General features: G+C 36.5%; 1 protein-coding gene across 2 annotated transcripts in view; it reads left to right on the forward strand.

Moving 5' to 3' along the window:
• CWF19L2 (CWF19 like cell cycle control factor 2) overlaps nucleotides 1-27215 on the forward strand; it is an 86791-nt gene that overhangs the window by 49315 nt on the left and 10261 nt on the right. For both annotated transcript variants that reach the window (XM_072850611.1, XM_072850612.1), the window contains 4 exons: nucleotides 6934-7059; nucleotides 8339-8476; nucleotides 25040-25252; nucleotides 26402-26518. In XM_072850611.1, the coding sequence (XP_072706712.1) occupies nucleotides 6934-7059; nucleotides 8339-8476; nucleotides 25040-25252; nucleotides 26402-26518 (594 nt within the window). The remainder of the gene's footprint in view (nucleotides 1-6933; nucleotides 7060-8338; nucleotides 8477-25039; nucleotides 25253-26401; nucleotides 26519-27215) is intronic.

Genomic DNA, 27215 nt, shown 5'->3' on the forward strand with positions numbered 1-27215 from the left:
TTTTAAAATGATTCCCTGTTTCCTTTCTACCTTTTTGTACTGCTCTTTTTATGATTTTCCTCTGCATGATTATCTTGTGTTAAGTCTAAAGTATTTAGCCTGTGAGTGTATTTGTCTTTTCCACCATTTCAAACAAAATTTTATGGTTATTTCAACAAAATGTTGCATGTGGGTGAGTTTCTTGTTGTCAAGTGAAGTACTCCTTAGGAAACATTTTTCCCCCCTCATTCTGGTTTTTAAAACTTTGCTTTTTCTTTTACTTTCCTCTTCCCCAGCTCTTTCAACTGTTAAAATTGTTTCTACTGTCTGTCACAGTACTGGGCCTTGCTAATTCATAGGTTATTTAAGCATTACAATATTCACAAATGTCCACCTATTTTGTTTGGGTTCTTTTACACGCAGAAAGAAATGACCAATGCCCTAGCAACTTGCATTGATTACCTCTTCGTTATTATATCCAGAATACTCCATTTGCATTTATATCCCATTTAAAAGTGTGGTGTACATCCTGCTGCTTTTCGCTCATGTTGCATTCTTCCTCCACCCTGTTGTCCTTTGTCTTTGCTCATCTAATGCTGATCTTTTTTTTTGTTGTTGTTATGTTTTCAAATTAATAGTGCTTTTAATGTTGTAGCAATAACGAGGTCTCACACCTGTCTGAAAAGCATAATGATGACATGAAAACACAGTCCCCCCCCTCTAGTTGCCTATAGCCAGGCTTGACTTTTAGCACATGGCAAGTGTGGGGTGGAGGCACACGGCCTTTTTCTCCTATTGCGGTGAATCGCCTCTTCTCCCCCTACTCCCTCCCAATAGAGAGGAAACACCTTATCTTATGAAAAAGTAACAGCTGAGGCATGTATCTGGCTGATGCTGGAAATAAGTAGTGTTCTATGTATATTCTCTGAAAACATCATTATTGTTATTGGAGGCAGACCAGTGTGGGACATCTTGGTTTGCTTTGCAAAATGAGATTTGCCTTTAGTGATACAGAAGAGAGAATTTTGGCTTACCTAGACAGCTTTTTTGGTCCATAATGTCTACCTTCGTGTGACTTTTCTTGGAAAAATATAATTAAGCCATTGAAGCTAGCATACTTCAGTATCTACAGAATTTTCAGACTTCATTGGGGTTTCTGGGTCAATCTTTCATTAGGCAAGGATGGCAGATGTAAAGCAGACATCAATTGTTTGGTGGAAAATAGTTTCAAATTAAGATGAATAAAGTTGTTTATAAGATTTGACAAAGGCTGTCCTAATATCACCAGATTTAGTGCTGTCCCCATTATTTGCTCTAACTTAATCAACTGATTTACCTAAACATCTTTGTAGTGTAATCAAGAAGCTCTCAAGCTTTTTAATTTTTTTTTTTTTTTTAAATTCTTAATCTTTTCAGAAAGTTAAATCCTTGTTTTTCTGGTGAAGAATTTCTGCCCTTTTTTAAAATTTTTATATATATATATGGGTGTGTGTGTATATATATAGGGAGAGGGATACATATATTTATTTAAGTCTGAGAACACCCCTATGAAGTGGGAGTGTACTATTGTCCCTGTTTGGGAGGGAGCTCAGCTGACCTGGCTCTTGACAGGACGTCCATCATCTGAATGGACATCCGTCAGCTGAAAAGGTAGTAACTTCCATTCCAAAATAGAAGGTAGTTTGTGGGAGCAGATGAAAGTATGGGAAGACTGAGGGCTGGGCGCATAAAGGGAGTGATGTGGAACAGCACTTAGCACTCCTGTGCTTTACTTGTAGGCAGCTGGCAACAATAGTGTAAACTGCCACTGCAAGTACCTAGAAATGGAGTTTGCAATAGCTGAGGTGTAATGAAGTGTTTAAGCAGTCATTTGGGAAATGGATGTATTCATTCTACTCCCTGGTATTTCGTCTGAAGGACTGGAATCCATGGGAGTGCCTTCATCTCTGAGCTATACGATAATACTCCATTTTCATATGTGCTGATAAATTCTGTCTGGCTTAATGAGTCCTCCATGTCTGTTCTTTACTCCTGCTGTACAGGTGTTCCAGGCCTCCTCTTCCTCCTCTCTCTGCTTGGTGGATAGAGAAGTCATGGGAGATAGATTTGTAATCTTTCTGAGCTGCATTGAAGTTAAAAGAATGAATGATATTCCTCCAGAATATTTTTACAAAAGGGTATATTTTTCTGAATTAAATCTGTGGCCGCAGCCCTTTTTAATGAACTCAAGAGTGTTAATGAGCACTAGGTCTGAACTAAGTCAACCAGGGATAAAGCTTAGGGCTAAGGGTGCTTAGTCTAGGCATTCTGATTGGGTTTGGATATGGAATAGATGTTAAGTCATCCATCTCTGGCAAAATGGAAGCAGTTTTGGGCATGCTCAGAAGCATAACTTGATATGACTCTAGAACTCCACTGAGAAAAACTTAGGTGCCCATAAGATCTTAAGTGCTGAAGGGTAGACTAGGAGTTCAGGGATTACACTTTTCTGTCCAAACTAAGATGACCTTGCTTGTAGGTAATTCCTTGAGGCAGGTGTTTGCTTCTGGTCTTACAGTTCTGAAGATGCCCAATATAATAAGGATTTACACTATCTGGCAAAATGTTCCTATTGTACAAGGAAACCGAGGGGTCTCCTCTGTGCTCATACAAGTGATAGTGATTTTACTATCCATTCACCTGTCACTGCCTGACAGATTGAACTGAAGCTAGGCAATTGGCAGCTTGCTTCTTGGGTTCTGATAAAGAAAAATCAACATTACTAGTAGTTTTCATGTTAACCTTCTGTATCTATGTCTAATGGTAAGGACCACTCTGTGAACTTCTTTCTGATAGGCAGCATTGAATATGTTCACAGCTGTTCTGTTTTTCCTCTTTAATACAATTTAATATAATCTCAGACGAACTGTCAGTCATAGCTAATAGGGTTTTTTCTTAGTGTTTTTTCCTTTTCCCCCCTTCAACTGAAGTAGAGATTAGGAGCATAATGCAGAATGGACATGCACTTTTTTATGATAGCATCCCTGTGTAAGTTGTGACATGGATCTTGTGATATCTCTTCAGTAGCGATCTGCCTTTCAAGTTTGAAATGAAAGTTCAAAAAACTCAAACAAACCAGAAGACTAGTTCTGGGTCCTGTCTTCTATTAGTTTGGGTCCTGGGACATGGTGCTTTGTGAACTCCAGTATTGCAAAAAAAACCCAAACTGTTCAGAATGATGATAGAGATAATGAAAGGAAAATTACACTGTTTATGTTTAGTTTCCTATTGGTCTTTATTCAGTTTAAATAAAAGATATATGTCAGACAAAGGATTCAGTTGACTGATTGCACTATTTCTAGATCAGGTAGCTCCTGTTTAGAAGTTTTGAACTCTTACACCAGTTATAATAAGCATATTAAAGTAAAAAGAAAATACATAATCATCTTTTTTTTGGCTCATAGGTCCTAAAAAGGTCTCCATGCTTTGTCAGGTAATAGTAATTCTGAAATAGCTGGCAAGATGTGCATTTAGCGCTGTTTGTCTCATTAAAGAGAACAGGCTAGAACTTGTTGACTGCAATAACAGTAAGCAAACTGTTTTTTGCTAAGAATAAAAGATTTCTTACTGATATCTGTTGATTACAAGGAAAGCAAAGGCAATGTGGAAACTTGCAAAGCTCTACATCCATTGTAAATAAGCAGTTGTATTACGTTCTATATAAAAAACACAGGAAGTCTGCTTAAAGACTGTTTTGTATCTGTAACAATGTTAAATATTAAAATATAGAGTAGAAAATTGCTGAAAAACTTCTAGCTGATAGTACAAAAGATGTTAATCTGAAAATACGTTTACAAGAAATTAATTTCTGTTTAGTTTTACAGAGGGGGGAAATGATAACTTTCTATGTACATTTTTTAGTATTTGACAAAGTGATTATTTCACTCAACTGTGTTTCAAGGCTACATACTTATATCACTAAAAAAATAAGAGTTATTTCAGAATATTTTTCTACTGTATTTTGTCCAGAGCTAGAGCAGTTTTGGGAGAATGAATGCTTTAAGCTTGTTTCAGTTGCCCATTTCCCTCTAATCTTACTAGTTTATGGGATCTTTTAAAAATGACTTTTTTGCAGTTCTTCTATGGGTAGTAAGTTGGTGTAATAAATTGCATGTGCATGATTAAGGGTAGCATTTTGGCCTATAGAATTCTCATTACTTTATATAATCTATGAGGTGGAAAACACAGCTCAGGATGTGATTAGCTGGCTCACAAACTTTTTTTTTTGACATGCTGTTGACCAAGGATCCCAAGTCTTTTCTACAGAGTTTCCCCCTAGTCTGTCTTCAACCTTTGCCAATGAATGAGTTTGTCCTCAGGTGCAAGACTTAGCATTTGTTTGAGGTTCCTGTCGGCCTATTCTTTCAGGTTGTTGAGCTCCCTCTGAATGACAGCCCTACCCTCAAGTCTACCAACCATGTCCCCATCCCACCTATTTGGTGTCTTGGCAAACTTTGGTGTCTTGGCAAACTTTAATGGTAGTTAAACTATGAGGAGTGCCAGTTAGACTTTGAAGTATTGACAACTACTCTTTGAGCCTGGTAATCCAGACAATTTCCCACCCATCTTGCAGTCTACACATCCCTCCAATTTGGCAACAAAAATACTATGAGACTGCATTGAAAACCTTGCAGACTTCAAGGTAAACAACATCCCTGGTACTTTCCTTGTGCACTAAACCAGTCATCTCACCGCAGAAGGCAGATTGGTCAGGCATGATTTGCCATTTGCAAATCCGTGTTGGCTGTTCCCAGTTGCCTTGCTGTTGTTGTTCTGCTTGGAAGGGGCTTCCACGAGGACTTGTTCTGTAACATTTTTGGAACTAAGGTGAGGGTGGTTATCCTGTTGTCCCCAGGTGTTTCTTCTTCACCTTTTTGAAGGTGACTCTATACATTTACCTTTTTCCAGGGGCAGCCACCGATCACCACTACTCTTCAGATGTGATAGGGAGAGACCTCTTGTCCAGTGTAATGTATGCATCCCATCTAGATCCATAAGCTAGCATATTTCCACTTTGCTTAAGTGGTCCTTAAGTTGATCCTTCTTTCCTGCAGGTAGTACTTCTGTCCTCCAAACTCTACCACTAGGCACTGGGGCCTGAGAAGCCTGAGGGCAGACCTTGCTGGTAAAGACTGGCAAGGTATTGAGTGTCTTAGCATCTTTAATGTCCTTTGTCACTAGGCCTTTCCTCTCTTTCAGCAGTGGACCTGTGTTGTCCTTGCTTCTAGAAGGATATCCAGTATGCTCACAGAATCCCTTCTTTTTTGTTTGCATTTCTTGCTAGTTTCAGCTTCAGCTGTGGTTTTCCTAATTCTATCCCTGCATGCCTGGAAGGTGCTTCTTTGGTCCTCCTGGGTAACTTGTCTCAGGTTCCACCTCCTGTAAGCTTCCTTTTTGTTTTTGAGCTTTGTTAGAAGTTCCCCATTTAGCCAAATAGCAGATCAAACGGACCCTTCTTATCCTCTGTGGAGGTTGTCCTTGAAGATCAGCCAGCTCTCTTGGGCACCTTTGTTATTCATGACCATCTCTCATGAGATCCAGCCCAGTAGATCCGTCAATAAGCTGAAGTCCATTTTCCTATAATCCAGGGGTTTTTTCTTTGTTCTGTTACTTGCCTTACTCACTTCCCTTAGAATCTTAAGCTCCATTATCTCGTGGTTGCTGCAGCCGAGGCAGCTGCTGACTTCCACATCCCTGATTATGCTGTTTTTTTAAATTTATGAGCAGAAAATGCAGTAGAGCAACACTCCTGGTCAGTTTGTTCAGCATTTGTGTCTACTTGTCCTCAATGCATTCAAAATCTGGATTGCTTGTTGCCTTCTGTGTTGCTCTTCCAGCAGGTGAACTGGTGGTTTTATTCCACCATGAGGACCAAGGGTAAGTGTGTGAAAGCTTCCCTTGTTGCCCTGTCCTATGTGTGCCTCTCGCCTCACATCTCCAGCACCTCAAGAGCTTGATTTAGTCAGGTTTGGAAGATACCTTCCTCATGATTCCCAGATTTCTTTTGATATGTAGAAGCAGTAATTAAATACAAGTGTAGTTTATGTGAGATTGAATGTGTTTGCTATCCAAAGGCAAATGACTTATTTGGCATATATCAGGTAAACGCTTGTGTTTGTTTCCATGTATTTTGGCACATAGATGAGTTAAATGTTGTCATTTCTGCCTCAGTCTATAATTAATTTTGACCTAAATAATCAATGTAGTAATCTCTTTCTTCTTCAACATAGAAAGAGATACTTGTGTTGAGCTGTTTGTATTTCCTGTTCTGCATATCCTAGTATCAAGATTAAAAAAATTACAGCATTACATTGTGATAAAAGTGATCTGTACTGGTGGTAGGTGCAGTGTAGAAAACAAAAGTCTGATCTAATGGAATGTGTTGAAAAGCAATAGCTAATGTTTTGGCTAGTTTGTTAGCCAAGTTTGGAAAGGAAAAAAATAACCAACCAAACAAACACAAAAAAACCCCCAACACCCCCAATCCACAAAAAGCCCAGAACTGGTAATGTGCTGCAGCTTTTCAGATGGTTTTCAGGAATACACCGTTATAATGGTGGTGGCCTATGTTAATTCAATATTATCTATTTAAGTCTTCAGAAGCATTGTATTTCTTCTGGGGGTAAAGCTTTATGAGAAAGAACCAAGAATACAAACTTGGTTCTTTTGGAAAGGTTTTGTTAACTGTGCACTTAACTAGCTGAATATATTTTTAATATTCTGTTCTTTTTGAATGTGGAAAAGAATACCTTGTGTAAGATAATACTGTCTGCTTTAAATTATAATGAACATGCAAAATGTAAAGAATCTGTTATTTAATCCTTAGGATTTTAAACACTTATTTAGTGTGGTTTAAGTGTTTCTTTTGTTTTTTTCTGTATCATGTTTTAAAATACATCTTAAAACCTGACACAGGCTTCAAGCCGCCAAGAGGATGAACAAGTGGTCCTTGTCAGAACAGATCAAAGTGGAAGGGCATGGCCTGTGGCTGCACCAACTGAACCACAGGAGCCAAAAGGAGGACGGAGAAAGCGACAGATGGTAAGTTTTACAAATGTGAGTATTAAAATGTAATTCTGAAATGATTTTGTAGTTTTACTTTTATGATGCCATAATTAATATGAGTGTCTTATCAGAAAGTCAATAGGTAGTTAAAAAGTTCCTCTCAGAAGATGATTGTAATTAAGTGTTAGAGTACATATTTATTAAGCATATATTAAGTTTATTTTCAGACTACGTTTCCCTAGGGATTGCTTTAGGGCTTATTTAAATGCACATTCAAGGAAAAGTAAGTTTTTCAAGTTATTACAGTCTCTTAGCCAAGTAGTTTATATTACATAAAGTTATGTAAATAATGAAGATTAGCAGAGGTGAATATTTGCAAAATAAGAAAGATGTTACTGAGATACTCAGGTCTCAGGGGCTAATTTTCTTTTTCTTTTCTTCTGATAAAAAATACTGCTACTGCTGATAATAAAAAATATGACCTAATCCTTGTAACAAAGTGCTTTGGGGAACAGTGAGAAGCTTGGAGGCTGGAGCAGTGTTTTATTCTTAGGATAATTGCTTGCAACAGTAAATAAACTAATATTTCGATCTTCTTGGGATAAGAGGAGATCACGATATCTCATATTTCTAGCAAGCATGTTCTTGATTAGTAGCACAGATCAGTTTGTAACACTGCTGTGGAGGAGTGAAAGGCACAAGAGGGTGAAGAATTGGTTGTCATCCTCCTGTTGTTTCCATTTTGGAAAATGCCATCTTGCTTTATGTTAATGACCATTCCCTATGCTCCTTCAGGATTTAGTTTAGTCCTGCCTTAAAGGACAAACTCTGTTCTCTTGTGCACTCTGTCTAAGATGGCAACATTTCCCAGCAGAGGTACCACATTTATACAAGTTTTCAGTACTGTCTGTGATTGCTGTATTTCAGTAGTGTCTGTGACTTGACAATTCAAAAGCTTCTGTGAATAATGAAGATTACTTTTTGGAATATTCCATTTCTGTGAGCTGATTAACTGTTTCAGTAAATTACTGTACATCTTTCCTGAGTAGTAATGTTGTAGCTCTGATAGCTTAAGGATATAAAGGGTATAGCGATTGTGGGAAGAGGCTATATTTTTATTTAGATGTACTAATCCAATTGAAGAAAGGGAAGGATGTTCTTTTCCTTAGGTCAAATGAAGCAGCAAGCCCAATTGTTTCGGATATGCTTAGCTTGATTCATGATTCTTTAAACTTGTTGAAATTATTAGGATCTGCATTTTATAGTTGATCTTTCTCACGAGGTTAATATTTATTTTCAATATGTTTGTTTCCAGGTCCCTACTCATATAGATAAAGAAAGAGTAAGGTATTTTCAGGATGATGATAGTATGAGCCTGAAGGATTTGGTCAAAAATGAGAAGATGAGAACAGCAGAGGATCAAAACTCACTGTTCATGCGTATGGCGTCAAAGGTAAGGTGTTGTGTGTATGGCTTTTTAATTAAGCATTTTATTATTAGAAATATCAGGGAGGACATGAGGCCTCAGTGCTCTAGGTATGTTGGTTTTGGTTGAGAATTCTGATTGTCTTGAATAATAATAAAGTCTGTTGTAAGATGGTCCTGGTAGATGTTATCAAAGTGACGGAAACCTGTATGCGTGCAGGAAATGTGGTGTATTCAGTTCCTTCATAGAGGTGATTGTGCTGTTCCTCTGTCTGTAGAGTTTGACGCTTTTGAGGTGAATGCTTTTAGATTGTGTTGTACATTAATGGGTTACTTATGCCCAACAAAGCAGGTTTTCCCCAAATTAGCGATGAATAAAAGCAGCATTTTCTTAGTGTTTAGAGTGTCTCTTCCATCTAGAAGTTACAAGAATCAATGAGATTTGAAGCAAACTACCTGAAATTCCGTCAGGATTTCCTGGATAATGAGTTACTTTCTGCTTACAGGCCACAGAGATTTATACGTTATGGTTCCATGAGTGATTTCACTTAAAAGAGTGGCTAGCTCACAGACAGATACTGCAGTGAAAATGGAATGACTAATTTCTGTTATCCAAACTGAGTAATAAAGGATACTTTCTGTACTTGTTATGGAAGGGTTTGATAGAGGTGATTTCCAATAGCCATGACATGCATTTTCTCTAGTATACTTCAAATTTTACTAGGTTTACTGCTCAAGTATTTTGTGCACCACTGAGCAGGTTTTGAAAAAGCTTGTTAGCATGGAATTAGTGTCATCACAGACAAAATTTGTTTTTCCATTTATCTAGAAAGCAGAAAGATCCTGGAGAGTAGGTTTTGTTTTTTTTTTTTTCTTTTTTCTTTTTTTTCTTTTTAAAATTCTCCTTCTTCAGGTGGTACTTAAAAGAATCAGAAAAGCCATGATAGTGCCCAGTAGAAAATATTTAACCTGCTGCTATAAACCATCTGGCAGGAAGTTCTTCTGGAGAGATTATCAGAATTTAGTGTGGTTTATGCATCTTCTCATTCAGCTGCTTCTGGTAGAAGTTCTCATTCTCTCCCACTGGCATACTCAAAAAAATGATGCCCTTGGGGTCCAGTTAAACAAACATGTCTTGTTGCCAGTATTTGATTTCCTTCTTTACCTTCCCTTCCAAAAAAAAAAAAACCCAAACACATAAAACTTTGTTTCAAAACCTGTGTAATAGTGCAAACTATTACCTATAATTAACTAGCATATCTGTCATGCAAACATTTACAAGTAAATGAAAATGTAAGGACACAATAAAACTTTGTACTGTCTGCATCATATGATAATAAGCATAACAAAGAGAAATGGTTTCCATTTTCTCAAGAACCTTATTCATCTTGTATTGTCTCCATTGAGTATTTTCTTTAGAAGAGGTAACTTTTGTGAAAAATGGTGGTTGGTGTGTATGAATGTCTATATTAAAACATAAGTGGAATGGCATTTAAAAAAAAAAATCTTTAACTCAAATCTGGGCATCAAAGGTGAGTTTGTAAATCAATATTAACATGTCTTTCTGAAAATATTATTAATGTGCACAATTTGTCCTGTGTTTAGTCTGATGTTTTCATGTGACTGCTTCCACTGAACAGTTTACAGGATTGCTTTTTGTGCTCCGATTCTTTTCAGAGATGTGAAAATAAAACCAGGATAATTTGAGCTTCCTGAGTTTGGTAATAGCAAATGTTTGCAGTGCCCCTGTGAAGACATGGTGAAGAGTGCTCTCAAAGAGAAATATTTTTTTGCTTGTATTTTTCCAAACTCAAATGAAAGGCCATTCGGACTTTTCTGAGAAACCTGTGTGCATTTATACAGTAATGTACTTGGCTTGCCCCTGAAATTTCTAAACTTTGTGAAAAGTATTGTTTGTGTATTCATATATTTATTGATTCCAAGTTTCTTCACTTCAAATTGGAAATCATGTTTGACTCTTAGAGCATGTTCAGTTGTCCTTGGTTTAGTTTTTGTATTTTTGACATAATATTAAGTAATTATTAATGCAAGGAAGACTAGCAAACTTGAAGGGAGATCAAAGATTTCTATATTATTTAGTTTTATAAGTCTTCAAAGGGAAAATCCTGATAATTTTTCTTTGGTTTTTTTTTTTTTTTGTTCTGTTCTTTTTGTCTATTCAATTTTGAAATGCTGTGAATTTTCCAAGTTCTTGATGACTGAGGCACTTAATGCAAGAGCAGCTATATGAGAGATTCACTCAGCCCAGTATTCTATGTCCAACAGTGGCTGCTTAGGAGAAAGAGTGTAAGACCAGGTCACATTTCCAATGATGCAGCCTTCATGTACTTCCCTGGCCTTTAGCAATTTGGAAGTTTTTATGGTACCTCCTTACCTGGTATTTCTCTCTGCTTTTGGTTTATGGATAGTTATGTTAATTGGGGGTTGGACTGAATATCCCTGGTTACTTCCTTTCTGTGGCTCCTCATCTCCCATTCTATCATCTGTATCTATTGCTAAAAGGCATGAGCTATAATTATTGAATTTGAAGAAAACAGAAAACCAAATCCTGTATGCATAACATCTTTGGTTAGCATTCTTGTACCTGCAGCCAGTTCCTCAAAGATTTTAGTTACTTGCACTGTAAGGATTCTGGGACAATGGTGAAATTTGATCCATTTAGGAATGGTGCAGAAATGGCTTGGCTCAGTATGTGGCTGTTTTGAAAATAAAGATTCTGTACAAGTGAGGGTGAACTTTGGCAGCTGAACTTCTGCATCCATACAGTAGAGGAAAATACAATATAGTGTTTAACTTCTATAAAGAGGCAATTATGAAGAAATGTGGAGTCTATTTAGTGGGAATTTAAAATTAGTATGTAAAGAGAAAATGCTTGCAGGTTATGAGGGACTCTCTAATACTCAGCGCTAATTGCACATGTATGCCACTAGTGAAAACATTCCAAGGGAGTGAACACCCTCCCAAAATGGGATAAAACTTTATTTAATTGTTTTTATATAAAAATAAATCCAAGAGTGAGTGAACAGAAGAAAAAAGAGCTTCTGGAGGTTAAAAGAAAAATCAAATCCAGAACCCAACCATTATTTAAAAAGTACTTGTCATGTCCAAGTAAGGAGAATGGAAAAGAGCGTGAGCCTAGCAGCCTTAGAAGTAAACTTTGATAAGAAAGATTGAAAAATTATCCTGAGGGAATTACTTTAACTGATTATTTTGCATTTGCTAAAAGCATAAAACCAGGAGTTAAACTCATTGGAAGCAAGAAGCCTGCAGGAATGTGGTGTTGAAAAAACCTGATCAAGGTATAATTAGAGCATTTAGGAAAGATAAGTGCATGCCAGAAGAACTAATGAACTATTTGCATTAATATCCTCTGTAAATGAGGTCAGAGTGATTCTTTTGCATGAGCCGTTATTTACAGGGAATAAAGTGAAAAACTGACTCAAGTTAACAGTGTCAGTAAAATGAATTTTAGCTCAAATTTATAGAAATCCATTATTTTAAAAAGAAACTTGAATTTGAGATGAATAATAACAAATGACTAAAACCGAATGGTCCTCACTTAAGTGGTCTGAAAAAAGTCAGGTGTGACATGCTGAACTATGAACTGCTGAGTGTAATCTTTATTCATCCTGAGGAACAGAAGATGCAAGTATAATGGCAATCTTTAAAAATAAAACAGAGGGCAGGAGTAAATGGTTATTTTTTTATTATAAAAGGAGGTTACCAGTGGATTCATCAGGAATCTCTTCTGTTCAACACATGCATAAACCATCTGGAGGAAGGGATACTTTATGGCCTGACAAATTGTTATTGCTAAGTAATTGTAATTATTCAGGACTGTCAAAAGTAGAGGTCACTGTAAATTGTAGAATTTCAAAATACAAAGTGGGATTTTTCTAACATTGTGAAACTTATATCTGAACTGATTTTTAAGATTCACTTTAGAGAGTTGCTGGAGAGAGATACATATTTTAGTGGTGTGAGTCATCCGTCCTATTTTGAATGCCATCTGAAAGACATGGGTATAAAAGGAATTAAGATGTCTCGCTCAGACACAGGAGATTATGCTATAGACCTCTCAAATAAGGAGAAAGAGATCCCACCATTAAGTGTCAAGACAATAAATTCAGATGAAGGTCAGGGTTGATGAATGCAAAATGATGGTAATCGTGAAGCTGAGTGAAGCCATAACTGCGCGTGTACCACAAGAGGCTGTTACTGCTTGATTTGAGAGTCATTGCGAGTCTGCAAACATCGTCTCAGTGCTGGTGTGATTAAAAAGAGAAACAGAATTTTGAAGGTTGTGAAAAAAGGGAATTTAGGACCAATTTAAAACATACAAGGCTACTATAGTGCACCCATGGTGCACCCGTAGCTTGAATGCTACCCAAGCTTGTAAAGCATACCCTGTGTCAACGGCACAGAATGGTGGCCATTTGAACAAAACTTCAGTAAGCAAAATTTCTTCAGCTGGGGGGAAAAAGGCAGCTGGTAGACTAGAACACACACTTAGCATAAAAGTTTAATAGAAAACAACTCTTTTTGTTTCTTTTATGTGAAGTGGTCACAGAGCAGAATTTAACATGAAGGAGGGTTTGGTTTTTTTTCCCAGTGAAGAAGGAAATTGTAGAACTCGTGCTGTAGAGCATGAGATGCTGTGGAGGCCTTAATTGTGAGTGGGAGGAAAAAAAATACAGTGACTTTGTGAAGTACAGTTTCATTGGTAAATATTAAATAGGGAGATCTAGATAGGCTTTTGACTTGGGATTTCCACAGTGAAATGCTGAGAGCTGCAAGTGTGTAGCAGAAGTGTCAGTTCTACATGCTTTGTTTATGCTTTTCCCCATAAGTTTTAGCCATTGCTGGAGATTGATTTTGCAACATAAAATGATCACACGGGGTTAGAGTGAGCAGCTGAGTTTAGTATGTTTCATTCTAAAAGCTTCTTTTTTTGTTTGTTTGTTTTGTGTAAGGATAAAATTTCTTAATAATGTTAAAAGAATATATCGTGTTTCCTGGCTTATGCAACTGCTTTATTTTAGTTTGGGAAGGCTCTGAAGTTCCCACTGACTTCAATAAGCTTTGAGTCTGATGCTACGTACTGTGTTTCTTTTTTGTTACTAGGCAAAGATGCAGTACATCACAGTATTAGAACAAGCTTCTTGAATTAATAACTAGCTCTTGACTAATCTTTTAAGACTGAGCCATGTTATTTATTTACTAGCTAAGTGTGCTGGAGCATGTGCTCAAAATAAATGTTTTGGTCAGTTACTATTCAAGATGAGGGTGTTCTCTTTTGGCTCTACAGGGAATCTGTTGCAATGGATTTTTAGTTGTCTGAATTTTAGTTCATGGTACTGAAGTCCTCCAGTCCCGTGAAATGTCACATTTAGGTTTTGAAGGTATTTTTGTTTGGCTTTCATAAAAAGCAGCATCATAGATGCCAGGTTTTCTTCTCTGTTAAAATTTGTAACGCTTTTAGTAGTTTCTGTACAGGTGATTCCCATCTCTTGTCACCACAAAATGTGATGGTCTTCTCCACATAGTGATTGTTTCTTGATCCTGAATTAAGAAACTGTCTCCTAGGCATCCTGAGTTTTCTATGTCTTTAGGTAGAAGGCATTCTTGTTCACAGCATTGCAAGATCAGTGTTAATGCTGAAGCGTTGGCAGCAGTCTGAAAAATTTGGTTGTGATAACAGACATTCTAGATGGTTTCTTTATGTACTTTATAAATCTATACTACAGAGACTATCTGCATTATGATCTGGGGGCTCAGTGAGACAATCTTCAAAAATCTTGCATCTCTCCTAAGTGGATTCATCAAGGTGATTTTACGTCCAGCAGGAAGTCTAGCAACCAAACCCCTTGTCAGTTTTAGTTTGATAACATAGTACACAAATTTGACACATACAAATTACTTTCTCTTTGTGCCTTCATTTGAGAAGTGGAAAAAAAAAAATTCCACACAAATGAATCTGTCATCTTTCAGAAGAGCGGTGGGAGGAAACTGCTGAAAGTCTATAAATGATAACCTACCTAGGATGGGAGAAGGGAGATCCTACCCCTTAAATTCTGATGAATAATTTCATTCATTTTATCAGTCTGAACTACTTTTGTTGAGTGATTGTTGTGATTTCTTAGGCGTGGCTACTGGAATAGAAGAAGTTATCCACTGCAGACAAGGCAATTGCTTTTAAAGAATGAAATATAGGGTATGTTTTTACCAACAACCTTCCTTTAAGGATCTCTGTTGCACAACTGCTTCTCATTACAGTGTTGGTTTTGCTTCCTTAAGTAATAATGTCAAATCTAATGCCAACATGATTTCCGGGGAAAATGGATGTTTGAGGGGTGGCTCATCCTTAGGTTCAGTTGGATACCTCTTTCTGGTTGAATGGAAAATAAACCAACACTTCTTTGAATAACCCAAAAGAAATTTGGTTATTTTTTTTTATCTGTTGCATTTGTCAGTTGTCTTAAAATTGCTGGCTGCTCAGCCAAGTAAAAAGAAAAGTCAGACTACAAACTTAAGGAGCTTCTGCTACCATAATATGGCCAAATGTGTCTCTTGGGTTGGTTGGTTTGTTTGTTTTGTTTAGAGCTTCTATCTTATGGTCAGATTATTTTTCCATATTGTCTGTATCTTGTTCAGTGCAGTGAATGTTCAGTGTCTGGCAGGAAGGTGGCTCTCCAGTCCTTACAGCTCTTCAGTTATGGAGTGTGATCACCCTTATTGCCACCTTTAATTCAGTGTGAATTTACCACTGTGAAGTGAGGAGCCTAAATCCTCCCTGTCGTCATCACCTCAATCTTGTGCAGCGTGTTTGCTCCTGCTCCCGTGATGTTGGACCAGCCAGCAGTGTAATTCCCCATGCACTTGTGGCTGTGGCCAGCCGTGGTTACTGCTAAGCATGTAGACTACAGCACTGTTATTTCCTTCATAGATTTTCCCAGGGCTTTTATCACTTTCCTAGACTGTGCCAAAAAGAAAATTCCAGCCACACAGCTGTTGAGGATGGAGGAAATGGGCACTGCTCTCATGAATGGGAACGGAATGAGAAAGACAGACCAGCATATTTTCCAGCTTTTGCACAGCTGAATGCTCTGCTTCACATGAATGTTACTTTCCTGATATTTAGTGTTTTAATGGTATTTCAAATTATATACAGACTAGTTGTTATGCATCTCTGAAGATAATGACATAATTGCAGTTTTGTAAAGGGAGATGGGGATGTTGAAATAGAAAGACATAATTCATAAAAGGATTTACTTTCTTAAATGAGACTTGGAAGAAATGTCAGTATGTAGACCCAAAATATCCACAAAACCTCTTTGCCAATGTTATCTCATGCCTGACTCCCACTCAGATTCACAGACTAAACATCTGTTGAGGTCAAGCCGTACTCTTCCTTTCAAGTCTTTTTCCCACCTGTAAAGTTTCCTTTTCTCAAGAACTCCATGAGATCAGATGGAGGGAATATGCCATCTCCTTGCTATTTGTTTGCCTCTTGAGCCTGTATTTTAAATTTAGATGAAAAGCAAGTTCTGATTTATTGCCCATTCTTGCCCATTGCCCTTCTTGCCCATTCTTCTTTTTCTAGTCATGGTTCTAATGCATCCTTGTTGTACTTGAGGCTCTTATCTCCTGTTACTTTTTGGCTTCTATTCACAGCAGGTTGATGTGGACGTCAGTTATCTCAAACAGTTTGAAATACAGCCTCTCCCACAGCCGTCCCGTGCATGCTATTATGTCAAACCTATAACATCATGAAAAAACCTCAAATCTTTAGTTTTCAGTGGTGAAAAAGCTTTTTTTTAAAAAAAAACAAAAATTAAAACCCTAACACTAATCTTCTTGATATATGGAAAAAAGCAGGTCTTAAAGTCTGATTCTTTCATATTTCACTGTTACACCTAAAGAAAAAAAACCTGTTTGAAGTTACTGTATTTCTACTTTTTTCTTTCTTCTGCTAGGAAAGCAGATTGGGTTCTCACTGCTTCAGAAGCATGACTATAGGATACAAAAAAGTCAACAAAATATTTGAAAACTGATTTTTTTTTTTCTCTGCCAGTTTGAGAGTACAAAATATGTGAGAAGTCTTAGGTTTTCACTACTGATAGCTTTGAGTACCCTGTCTGTAGTTCCTTCTGCCCTTGACTGTTTTAAGTAGTTCAATTTTCCCAAATTCATACTGTGAAGATTTATGTAATCCTTTCACTTATGTCAATAGATGCTTGTGGGTGTATAAAGACTGATTTCTAGAACATTACCTCAATAGAAATTACCTTCTATTTGTACACATAAATTCTACTAAGGCATTTTTTTTTCTTTTTCATTACCTTTTACTAAAAGACAGTGAGAAAGATTAATTTGTGTTGTTCATAAGACCATTTACATTTTGGCCATAAACTCATTTTATTTAACAATCTGTGCAGTAATCCGTAACATGAATTTAAACAGTGAAAAATACAGAACTATATTAGTAATACTGACCTTCATTTATGGATTTAGTAAAGAGGTATGCTGGTATTACAGGTTTGCAAAAAGGGAATTTGCATGTTGTCTTTCCTTGGTTCTGAAGTCTGTAAGATAGAGAATTGCTTTCAGCCTTATCATTTTTACTTGCTGTGCAAATCTACCTGTGGCACATCTTTGCATTTCCATCACCGTAGACCAAAATAATAGTCTAGAAACATTTTAAAAGCTAAAGTGAAAAAAGCAGAATGTTGCTGCTGCTACTATTACATAATAAACCTTTTTCTTCTTTCTTCACGTGGTGAAGCTGTTCTAGCACAGTATTTAACAGACATGATAAAACTCTAACAAAGCTCTGGTGCACTGTTGCTTTCTACATTTACTTAAAGATCTACACATATGCATAGTTTGCTGTAAAAAAATTAACATAAAAACCCAAGAGAAAATAATTTCAAACACCTTGTTCTGCGTTACACTATGTTTCAGTTCAATGCACTGAACTAAACAACATTCTGTGTATATTTTGTAGACACAAAGTTAAAGCTGTTCCTGCATGTGGAAACAAATAAACAGCAGTGACAGCTGGATTAGGAAAGAAAACCTTAGAACAGGAGAAACTGTGTATGTAGACACAGCCCATATTAAATGAGTGCATAAGCATTTGGTGTTCTTCATGAATTATCTTAAAATTACAAGATATGTTGCAAATGAAGACTTGTGCAGGACAGTCTTTTTTAGGCATTTAAGTTATGGCCAGGGATAGCTGTAAAGTTAAACGCTAATCATACTTTTAATAGCAGAATTCTGTGGCTGAAGGTATTTTGTTTGGCTTACATTTCATTTCATTGACTTGCATATAAAGTTTTATCTGTCCTAATAACTAATTTCAGCAAAATCTACAGTTTTCATTTCAAATAACCGAAGCAAAAATAAGCATGGTCCCTAACCATTAAGCAGTACTCTGCTGTTTGTTTATTGCTTGACTTCTGCTGCTCAAAGGTAATCCTGAACTACCTTGCTCATCAACATGATTCATAATATTTTTCTGTCAGCGTCACAGGCCTTAAAAGCACTCTGTGTTGATATGTTAAAATCCTTTGATACTATGTGTTTAACATATTATTTCACTGGGATGATAGGTTTGGGAAATGCCTGTATGCTGAATTATATGTTGAATTAAACCTATGAATTCAGACGTTTGCGGTTGTAGGGAGATTGGAGCTATAATAAAATGAACATGATAAAATTCCGCCTTGATTTGGCTTGAGCAAATGCTATTTGAGATCAGAAAGACTGTTTTCTGAGGTGATTTTGTTGTAAACAGTAAGTGCTAAATGCTGAATAAATTTAAATGTGATGAGATGTATTCATATGTCACTCAGGTTTATATTCTAAAATAATAGTTTATTCTTCTTTATTGCAGCTTCCCAAAATATATTATGAGCACAACATTCCACAAATATTAACTCTGTCATTTAAAGTTGAAGACGTCATTGTTGCCATGACAATTTAAAACCAAACTGATACGTTTTATACAATCTATAGACTTTTTTTCACAAATTTTCTAAGCAGATGCACTTTTATTAGCTTATATGGAAGTAACTTTAACTATGATTACGTTAGCGAGAAAACAGGAAAGGCAGAAGTTTAACAGTTGCATACAAAATAGAGCAAGAAAATAAGCAGAAAAGTACGTGTACAAAAAAGCTGAAAATAACCCACACTAGAAAGATGCAGGTATATTTTGTTACCGTGCTAATTGCATTTAATGGAATTTCCTATTTCATCCCCAAATTTCAGGGGAAATTTGAAGAGGGAAAAAAGTGTACTCGGGGTATTATATAGGAATAATCCCTGATGATTAGGAGCTCTGTCTCTTGAGGTTTCCTTTCAGTGTCACAATGATATTAAATTCTTTAGTAGGGCTTTCTTTTGAAAGGGCGCACCAAAGAGCAAGTAATAGCAGCAGAGGGAGAGATAGGAGACACAGCATGCAGCACACTTCAGATGGAGTGTGTAGGCAGCCAGCAGTGTATAAGACTCCAGGAGTTCTACTGTAGCAATAAGAAAAACAGAATCAGTTTAAAATTAAGCTATGAGTTATAGTTCCATCAGTCTGAACGCTTGGCAGAAAAATAAGGCTGACCCTGGGGCATACCTGACACAGATCTACAAGAGTTACTTTCGGAGGTAGTCCCATGCCAAGGTGCCTAATGGCTTCAGTAATGTAAAAAATGAAAAAAGACATCAATTATTTTATGAAAAGAATGTTATATAATGAAATTATTAATGTAATATATTAATATTATTCATGCTAATTATAATGTTAAGGATTTCATCAGCAAATACAACAGCAAATACAACAGCAAATTGTGGTTTTTCCCTCTCTCAAATCATTCTCATTTATGCATAGTCAGATGCTGATCTCTTTCTGAATTCCTGTGCTGAATGGTTAGCGATCTCTCTCCTTGTTTTGGGTTTTGGCCACATTTGCACACATTAGATCTGTCCAAATGAGAGGCCTAAGGATGATTTTTATCTGCTCCTGAAAGAAGTTTGGATGCCTTCCCTGGCTGCTGTTTAAATGTTTGTGTATTACAGGCCTTTCTGGGCCAGGGCAAGCAAAACTTGTTAACTTGTTAACCGTCGCTGTTAACCAACAGGGTTAGACCAAAACTGCATCCTGGTTGTGGAAAATGGATCCCCTGTCAGATGGATGGTAGAAATTTCACAGTTGTACAATTACACTGCGAGATGTAGGAGGCTGTGTCATTTTGCCTGGTGCTAAGAGTCCTAAAGCCGCCTGTGTATTCTCTGGTTAACCAGTGCTTGCCAAAAACGAAGGAAAAGTTGGAAAATAGAGGGTGCGTACAAAGGAACAATGTGGCAGATGAGCCCAGAACAAAAAAGTAAATGGGAAAGAGAAGACAAGGGACTGTGGAGATGATCTGTCTTATGAGAACATCAGTTTAGGTTAGCTCTTGGTTTTGGCCATTGTCTGGTAGAAACAAGGACTATCAGGTGCATTGTCTTTACAGATGTCTGAATTTCTTACGTTAACTTTAGGCAGCTCAGTGAAGGTTTTTTAGGACAACCCAACTTAAAACTGATATATAAAAGTGACTACCTGCTTCTTTCTGATCTCTGTGCAGCACCTGAAATACAGCGAGCACAGCATCCAGCACAGTGAGGGAACTAAATACACAACTTCCAGAATGCATTGACTTTCATGTTTAACAGGTGTGATGCTTCAGCTGGTGCAGAACAGCAGCTTTCCAGTGAATCTAATACATCAGCATAGTTCCTTCTTTGGATTTGTACTAGCTCTGTCTTTTATATGGAAGAAGATATATATGAAAGAAATCAGTTTTTACATGATTACTTGCTTTCCTTCTGGCATTTTGGAGAACACTCTCTTCTTGTTCTTTCAATTCCCCTTTAACTTGTTTGGAGAGATTTTGTTATAGCCAAATAATGCAATTGGCAGAACACACTGGGCACCTTATTGTAAAAGAGTATAAATTTTTTTGAAAGAGAATTTGCATTTTCTTCCTGAATACCTTTTCAAAAAGGCCCATATTTAGAGTAGCAGTTGAAGAGTACTGTCTAGTCTGCCATGGTAGCAGCTACATTTTATTTTATTTCAGTTCTGACACATTGATGTTTGGCATTTGTAGGATTTGAGGAGTAATCATATTTAATGAATTACGCACTTAAAAATACTTTTTTTTTTAATTGCTACTGGCAAAGAATGTGTTAGTGATGTTCATTGCTGCTATTCCAATATTGCAGACTAAATGTCTTTAGAAGTTTTTTGTTTGTTTTTAAGGCAGAAAACATTGCTGAATGGATTTCCCCACTTATATTCATATCATATCTTATTTCAGTAGGAGTACACAATTCTTACTGGATGATATTTTTGCCTGTGTTTTAGGTTTCTGTACTTCCTGAACTGTTTTGAGGTATGTTGGAAGGACACTGTGGTAATATGGGAGTTGCAAAGAAATTCTTATTCCTTCCATGACTGTTGTTTTTTAGAGGTGAAAATATATCCCGTTTTAACACTCTTTTAAAGTCATCTAAAGCATGTGACAAAACACGACGAGGAATGAAGATTCAGGGGCAGGGTGACCATCTGTAACTTGGTCTCTTTGTCTCAGAACTGCGATATAATGGCACTGTGCACTGATGTGCTAGACTTAGGACTTGAATAAAGGTTCTCTTAGTCTTCTCCTTAAAGGTGTGAAAAAGGGGAAAAAAAATAACCCCTAATTTTTCCACTTTGTCCTTTTCTGGTTTTCTTCAGCAGGGGAAGGGTATAGTGCTTGAAGAGCATCCAATGGGACATGAATTATTAATGACTAGGCTTTGTTTATTGCACAAGTAGGTTGAAATGTTTAAAATAACTTTTTTCTTAGACCCTGCTTATTTCAAGCACTTATTTAATGTCTTTGAGGCTGGGGTGTTGGTTTCTTGAACTGCCTTGCATTCCTTATTATCTTCTGTTATTCGTTAGTATTGCAATGGGATCTATAATTTTATGCTGGTAGAGACTCTGTGGTAGAGGTAATCTGAATCTGATCTGTGAATACTCCTTCTCTAAATATCCCTTTACTATGGCTTCTCTCCCCAAAGTTCTGCATTGCAACCTACCTTTTCTTGTTCCTTTACTTCTCCAAAGTAATCTTATGTTTATTTTACTTCCTTCCCCAATGTGCTTCATGTAATTCTGTTGACCAACATATATTACATCTTAAACCAGAAGTGCAAGGTTGTCTGGCTCCCATGGCCTCTAGCTGTACGAAGAACTCTTTTACACCTCTTTTTATTTCCAGGAAAAATCCAAAATTTTGTTTAAGACTCTCCACTGACTTACTCTAGCCTGATGCACAGACCTTGGGTGGGATCCAGGCTGCACTAGGAGCTTACATTGAACAAGTAATGTATGCACATGGTTCCACTTATGTATGTAGCCTGTTTAGTAATATTGGAAGTGAAGGTATTATTTAATCTTTTCCACTGTTTCCCTTCTCTTTGAGGACTTTTAATTTTGAATTCTGAAATACTACTATTGGATTTCCAGGAAGCACTAGGAGAACTCTTTGGTGCAACTGGGAAGTCTTTCTCACCATTCTTTTGGGTGACTCCAACTTTTGCCAATGGCTGGTTGGTTGGTTTGGTTTTTTCCTTTTCCTTTTTTTCGTTGCATTTGTAGCCTGGTTTTTTAAAGTCTCCTGAATTATGCTTGTTTTCATTGACTCCACTCAAGGTCATGTATTGGACTTTATATTGCTTCAGACCTACTGTCATTGAATTATGAGTATTTTTTCATATTGCTTTGAACATGATGCAGGAAAGTACAATTCCTGAAGAACAGCAACATCATTTCTTTTTGGTCTTACTGAATTACCATTTGAAATGTAGTGATCTTCTGTTGGTCATGGCTGTACCAGGAGAAACCAAATCTGGTCTTTAGACAGCACTTATTTTAAAGATTACTGCCTTTTAGGTGAGCATTGTCTTTTGGGTCCCAGGTAGCTTATTGTATATAGCAGTTTATCCACTGTTGAAGACAGACATCATCCAGCCCATTTAATAAGGTGAATATTTATTTCATCACTAGACTGAATTCTCGACTTGTGTTCCTGTGACATAAGGGACTTGCGTAAGAGGATCTGTAGAGTATTTTTAAGGTGTTTTAAAAAGTACTACTATTTAAAAGAGGTCATGCATAACAAACCAGGAATTTCCATGACTAGTTCTAAGTGCAAGCAAAGCAAAATAGTAATGGTATTCTGTGCTGCATGTGATACTCCTGATATCCAAGGTGTTTTGATTTCCATTCTTCCTTTTCTTTGTAGTCTGCCAGCTGTCTTGTTTCATGTGTATTTGCATTCTCATGGCAGATTTTTTTAATTTAAAAAAAAAAGTAAACCTTTATTTTTGGTAATAACAAAATGGTGCCATTCTATAGGTAGTGCTTATTGATGTTTCTTCTACTGAAGCTCCAGTTTTACCTTTCTTATGCTTATATGGCAGAAGAACAGAGACTTGACTTTTGACACCCAAACCACTAAATATTTTTGTATACAACTCAGGAATCTCCTGTTTATTTTAAATATAGATTACAGCATTGTAGTAAAACAGAACAAGAACATAGTTGAACTAATGAACTGTTGATTTTAGTCTGCAGTGGCTTCCAGTAGGAAATGCACATAAGCAGTTAAATATATTATAGCTAAATAAAGTAATATTAAGGAGGCTGCTTCTCAGTTGTTTAGTAATGAAAGTACCGAGCATATACAAAATAAGCTATTGGTCTGTGTTAGAGAATTGCAGTGTTCAGGAAAAGCAAGAGCTGTCATCTGTGTTTTGGGGAGGAAAGTTACTTATCTACACTACAAAATAAAGTCTTAATGTCTTCTCATATCAGATTATCTACAGAAACTATGCCTGGGATATTTGGAAGATTTTCTTTTATTTGGAGACCATGTTTCAATTATGACAGTATGCCTTCAAAATGCCTTCAGCTAACATTAGTCCTTTGCTAGGGCTACCCCAGTCAGTATTCTAAAATATATTAGGACTTGTGAAGACACTTCTACCATTTCCTTAGCAATTCTTGGAGCAAAACTACTCATACATAAATCTGCCAAGACTCTGAAGGACCAGCACCTCCAATACCAGGAAATCTGTATAGTGTATTGTTTTTTTTTCTCCCTGTCATTTTGATAAGGAGATTACTGAAACCATTCAAGATAAAAGTACAGTCCAGTATAGCATAAAGTATTGCAGCACGGGGATTTCATTTAAAGAGGAAAAACTTGAAAAAATTATTTTGAATGCTTTTTACATTTGCTTTAGCTGTATGTGTTGAACATTTAGGGTATTAATGGCACATAATTTTAAAGTCATGTAGAGCAGCCAAAGCAGAAAATGGAGAAATACTTTCCTAAGTCCTTTAAAAAGTTAATCTTTTCAATCAAGACTTGCTAAGTCTTGATTTAGGCAAGATATCATGGGATTTGTTTGTCATCAAAATAAAAAAAGATTATCTATCTATAATTATATATATGTATATATATAAAAAGTGTTCTGTGAGTTATGAAGCTTAGTGAAATCTACTGTCATTTGGGTTTGGGTCTCATGACCCCCATACTTTTCTTGCTTTCCTTTCTGTTCATTGTCTCTTGCTGCTATTGCTGTAAGCTCACCTTCTTACCGTGTCCTCTGTCACCTTGTGTTACCTTCAGTTCCTCCAGTTCCTATCTACAGACTCCATCCCTCCCAAATATCGTCTAGGTGAGATCTATCCAGTTTGTGTGGGTTTCCACTATTAAGATCCTGTAAGATACCACTGACCCTCAAGCATGTCTTCATAACAAATTTAGTATTTTCAGAGTTTCCTTTTAAATGTGGCACATTTAAGTAAAATGTAGCAATTAATGAGCAAAGAAAAAACCCTGTGGATCATTCAGCCTTGTTTCTGGTAATGTGCTAGTTGTGTTTGTTACCCATATCTATCAACAGATGCACTCAAGAAAGACTAAATATTGAAGACAAAGACTTTTTTATTCACAAAATGGCTTAGTACTGTTCACTTGGTAAGCATAACTGTTGGCATGTTTTCACAGAATATGACTATGAGGTGCAGAGTCATGGTCTAGTTATTTCACAAGAGATGATTTAATGGAGAGTGGTAGTCGTAATAGGAGGAGAGGAGGAAGAAGAGGGGGAAGACCGACATAAAATATATGATAATATATGATTTAAAAAATTGTGCATTGAAAGCTGAAGTTATGTCGAGATAATATTGAAATACCTAGCCCTTAACTTGAGATGGAATATAGTAATATACTCTTCTCACTGCTGTCACACATCTGTATTTTAACACCTATACTGTCTAAGATTGTGTATGACTGCTCTTAGGAGATGTACCTGATGATTCCATGTGCTGCAGATGTCATATGGAAGGAAGCAATGCTAATGCTTACATACTTTATGCATTTCTCAATAAAGGGTACTACAAAGAGCTAAGTATTTTTTCTTGCTTATTTATATATACATGCAATTTTTCTGTGTATCTTTTCAGCTTATGGAAAAAACTGACAGAGAGTACTACACTCTGGATGACATGTTTGTTTCCAAAGCAGCCAAAAGAGCACGCAGTGGGGAAGAGGAAGAAATACAAAGAAGAAAAGCAATACGTGAGCACCAGCAGCTTGCTGCACGCATGGAAAAGTGCCCGTACTGCTTTGATAGCAGTGAACTTTCTAAACATCTTATTATTGCAATTGGCACCAAAGTAAGAAAATAGCAATTTAACACAAATGTAAAAATAAAAAAGAAATAAAAGAAGGCAGTGTTAATGTTAGAGTGCCTAAGATTAAGAATGAAGTTGCTTCTATGAAATGATTTATTGTTCTGCATCTTATTTTCCTTGCCCTTCCAATTGATTTCACAAATTCCTCAAGGGTGAGGGAGAAAAAGATATAAATCTATCATGAATTATAAAACTAATCTTTGATATCAGAACTTCAGATTTGTGGATTTGTGAAAGAAAGGAGCAATAATGAAAGATCTGAGTGCAGAGATTAGGCTGTAGGTGGATTTGTGGAATACAAAATCACACTGCACTGGAGGAAATTTGAACTGGTGAGGAACTGTATCTCAATGATAAAATTAAGTGGAGCATTCCATTTTAAAGCCTAAAATACTTTGAAATAAACAGAAGTTTGGTATGGGGAACCCTCTTGGTTCTGTTAATGCTTTCAAAAGTTACATAAATATTTGGATTTATGACATATGAAATGCTTCGGTATAGGCTTTTTTTGGTCATTCTTTCTCCAAAGTTTTAATTTATTATTGATGTTTTTCACTTGATTTGAAACTTTTTATAGGCCAAGGAATTAAATGCATAGATACGTATTATGGTACACTGCAGTTATTTTTTTTTTATATAGGTAGATTATATATATATATGTGTGTATATATATTAAAAAATGCATGCAGATATGTATTTGTGTGTATATGTATGTGTGTATATATATGTGTTTATAGATGTCATATATATACAGAGATATATCTATATCTGCATTTTTGTATATATTATATTTTATTTAAAATGCATACAGATATATATCTCTCTATTAAAAAATGTATTGTAATGGACTAAACAGTGTGATTTCATAATAGTTTGGATACCGCTTGGCCTATAAGGCTGATATTACTGCCTTGTTGGTGGAGCTGCTGTCTGCATACTACTAGCTCATTGGAGCTACTGATGGATAATGGGACCTAAAACCACTAAAATTACTAATACCTTGCTGTAATTAGAAGGTAATGGCTTCTGTTGGTTTGAATTTTAGCAAATGATGTATTTCTTAGCCTTAGCAATAGGAAGGTTTTTAACACTAGAAAAATGGGCACTTCAGTTTTTGTTTGCTTTTTATAGGTATACTTGTCTCTACCAAGCAATCAGTCCCTTACTGAAGGTCACTGCCTGATAGCCCCTCTACAGCACCATACTGCAGCCACTCTTTTGGATGAAGACATCTGGGAAGAAATCCAGGTCAGATGCGAAACTGTCTTGTGTTCTAACATTTCTGTAAAATAATATTGTTTTGAATAATAATATACTTGTCATAAGTACCTGTTTTCATAATTTCCAGCCTGGCAGCTCTTTTCTGATTCCACTAAGGGGCAGAACATTGTTGCATTATGGATGAAAATTAGTGGTGAAAAATTGAAAAAGGGAGATGCAGGGTAAACACTGAAGAAAAGTTCTAATTTATAAGCACCAGAAAAAAGATGCCTGGGATGCTGTGGAACTTCTACTGTTGGAGGTCTTTCAAACCAGGGTAGAGGAACATCTCACGGGGGTGATGTAGGTACAGCTGATCCCTTACAGAAAGTGGAATAACTGCTTTGGCAGTTAGGATTTCCTTGGGAGTACCAAGGAAAATAAAAGGATTGTCAGGGCAGAAAGTTCATTTATAATGAAACACAAGCTGAAGATATGTTGTTTACATATCTTCAGGTTTTTTAAGCTAATCTGGGTTTTGGGTGGATGTCAATTGAGAGAGATGTCAATTATCTCATTCTTCTTCAAATCAGTGAGGTCCCTGTAAGAATCCAATTTCCTACTTTTTAAAAAAGAATTATTAGAATAAAGTGCTAAGCATGATGGGTCATGCTTTCCAACTCTCTTATGAAGACATTTTGAAGGTTTTGAGTTCTGTTTTCTTTGGAAAAGGAAAATCAAGGGA

This window comes from Ciconia boyciana, chromosome 1 (genome assembly GCF_034638445.1).
Source record: "Ciconia boyciana chromosome 1, ASM3463844v1, whole genome shotgun sequence".
Classification (NCBI taxonomy): Eukaryota; Metazoa; Chordata; class Aves; order Ciconiiformes; family Ciconiidae; genus Ciconia; species Ciconia boyciana.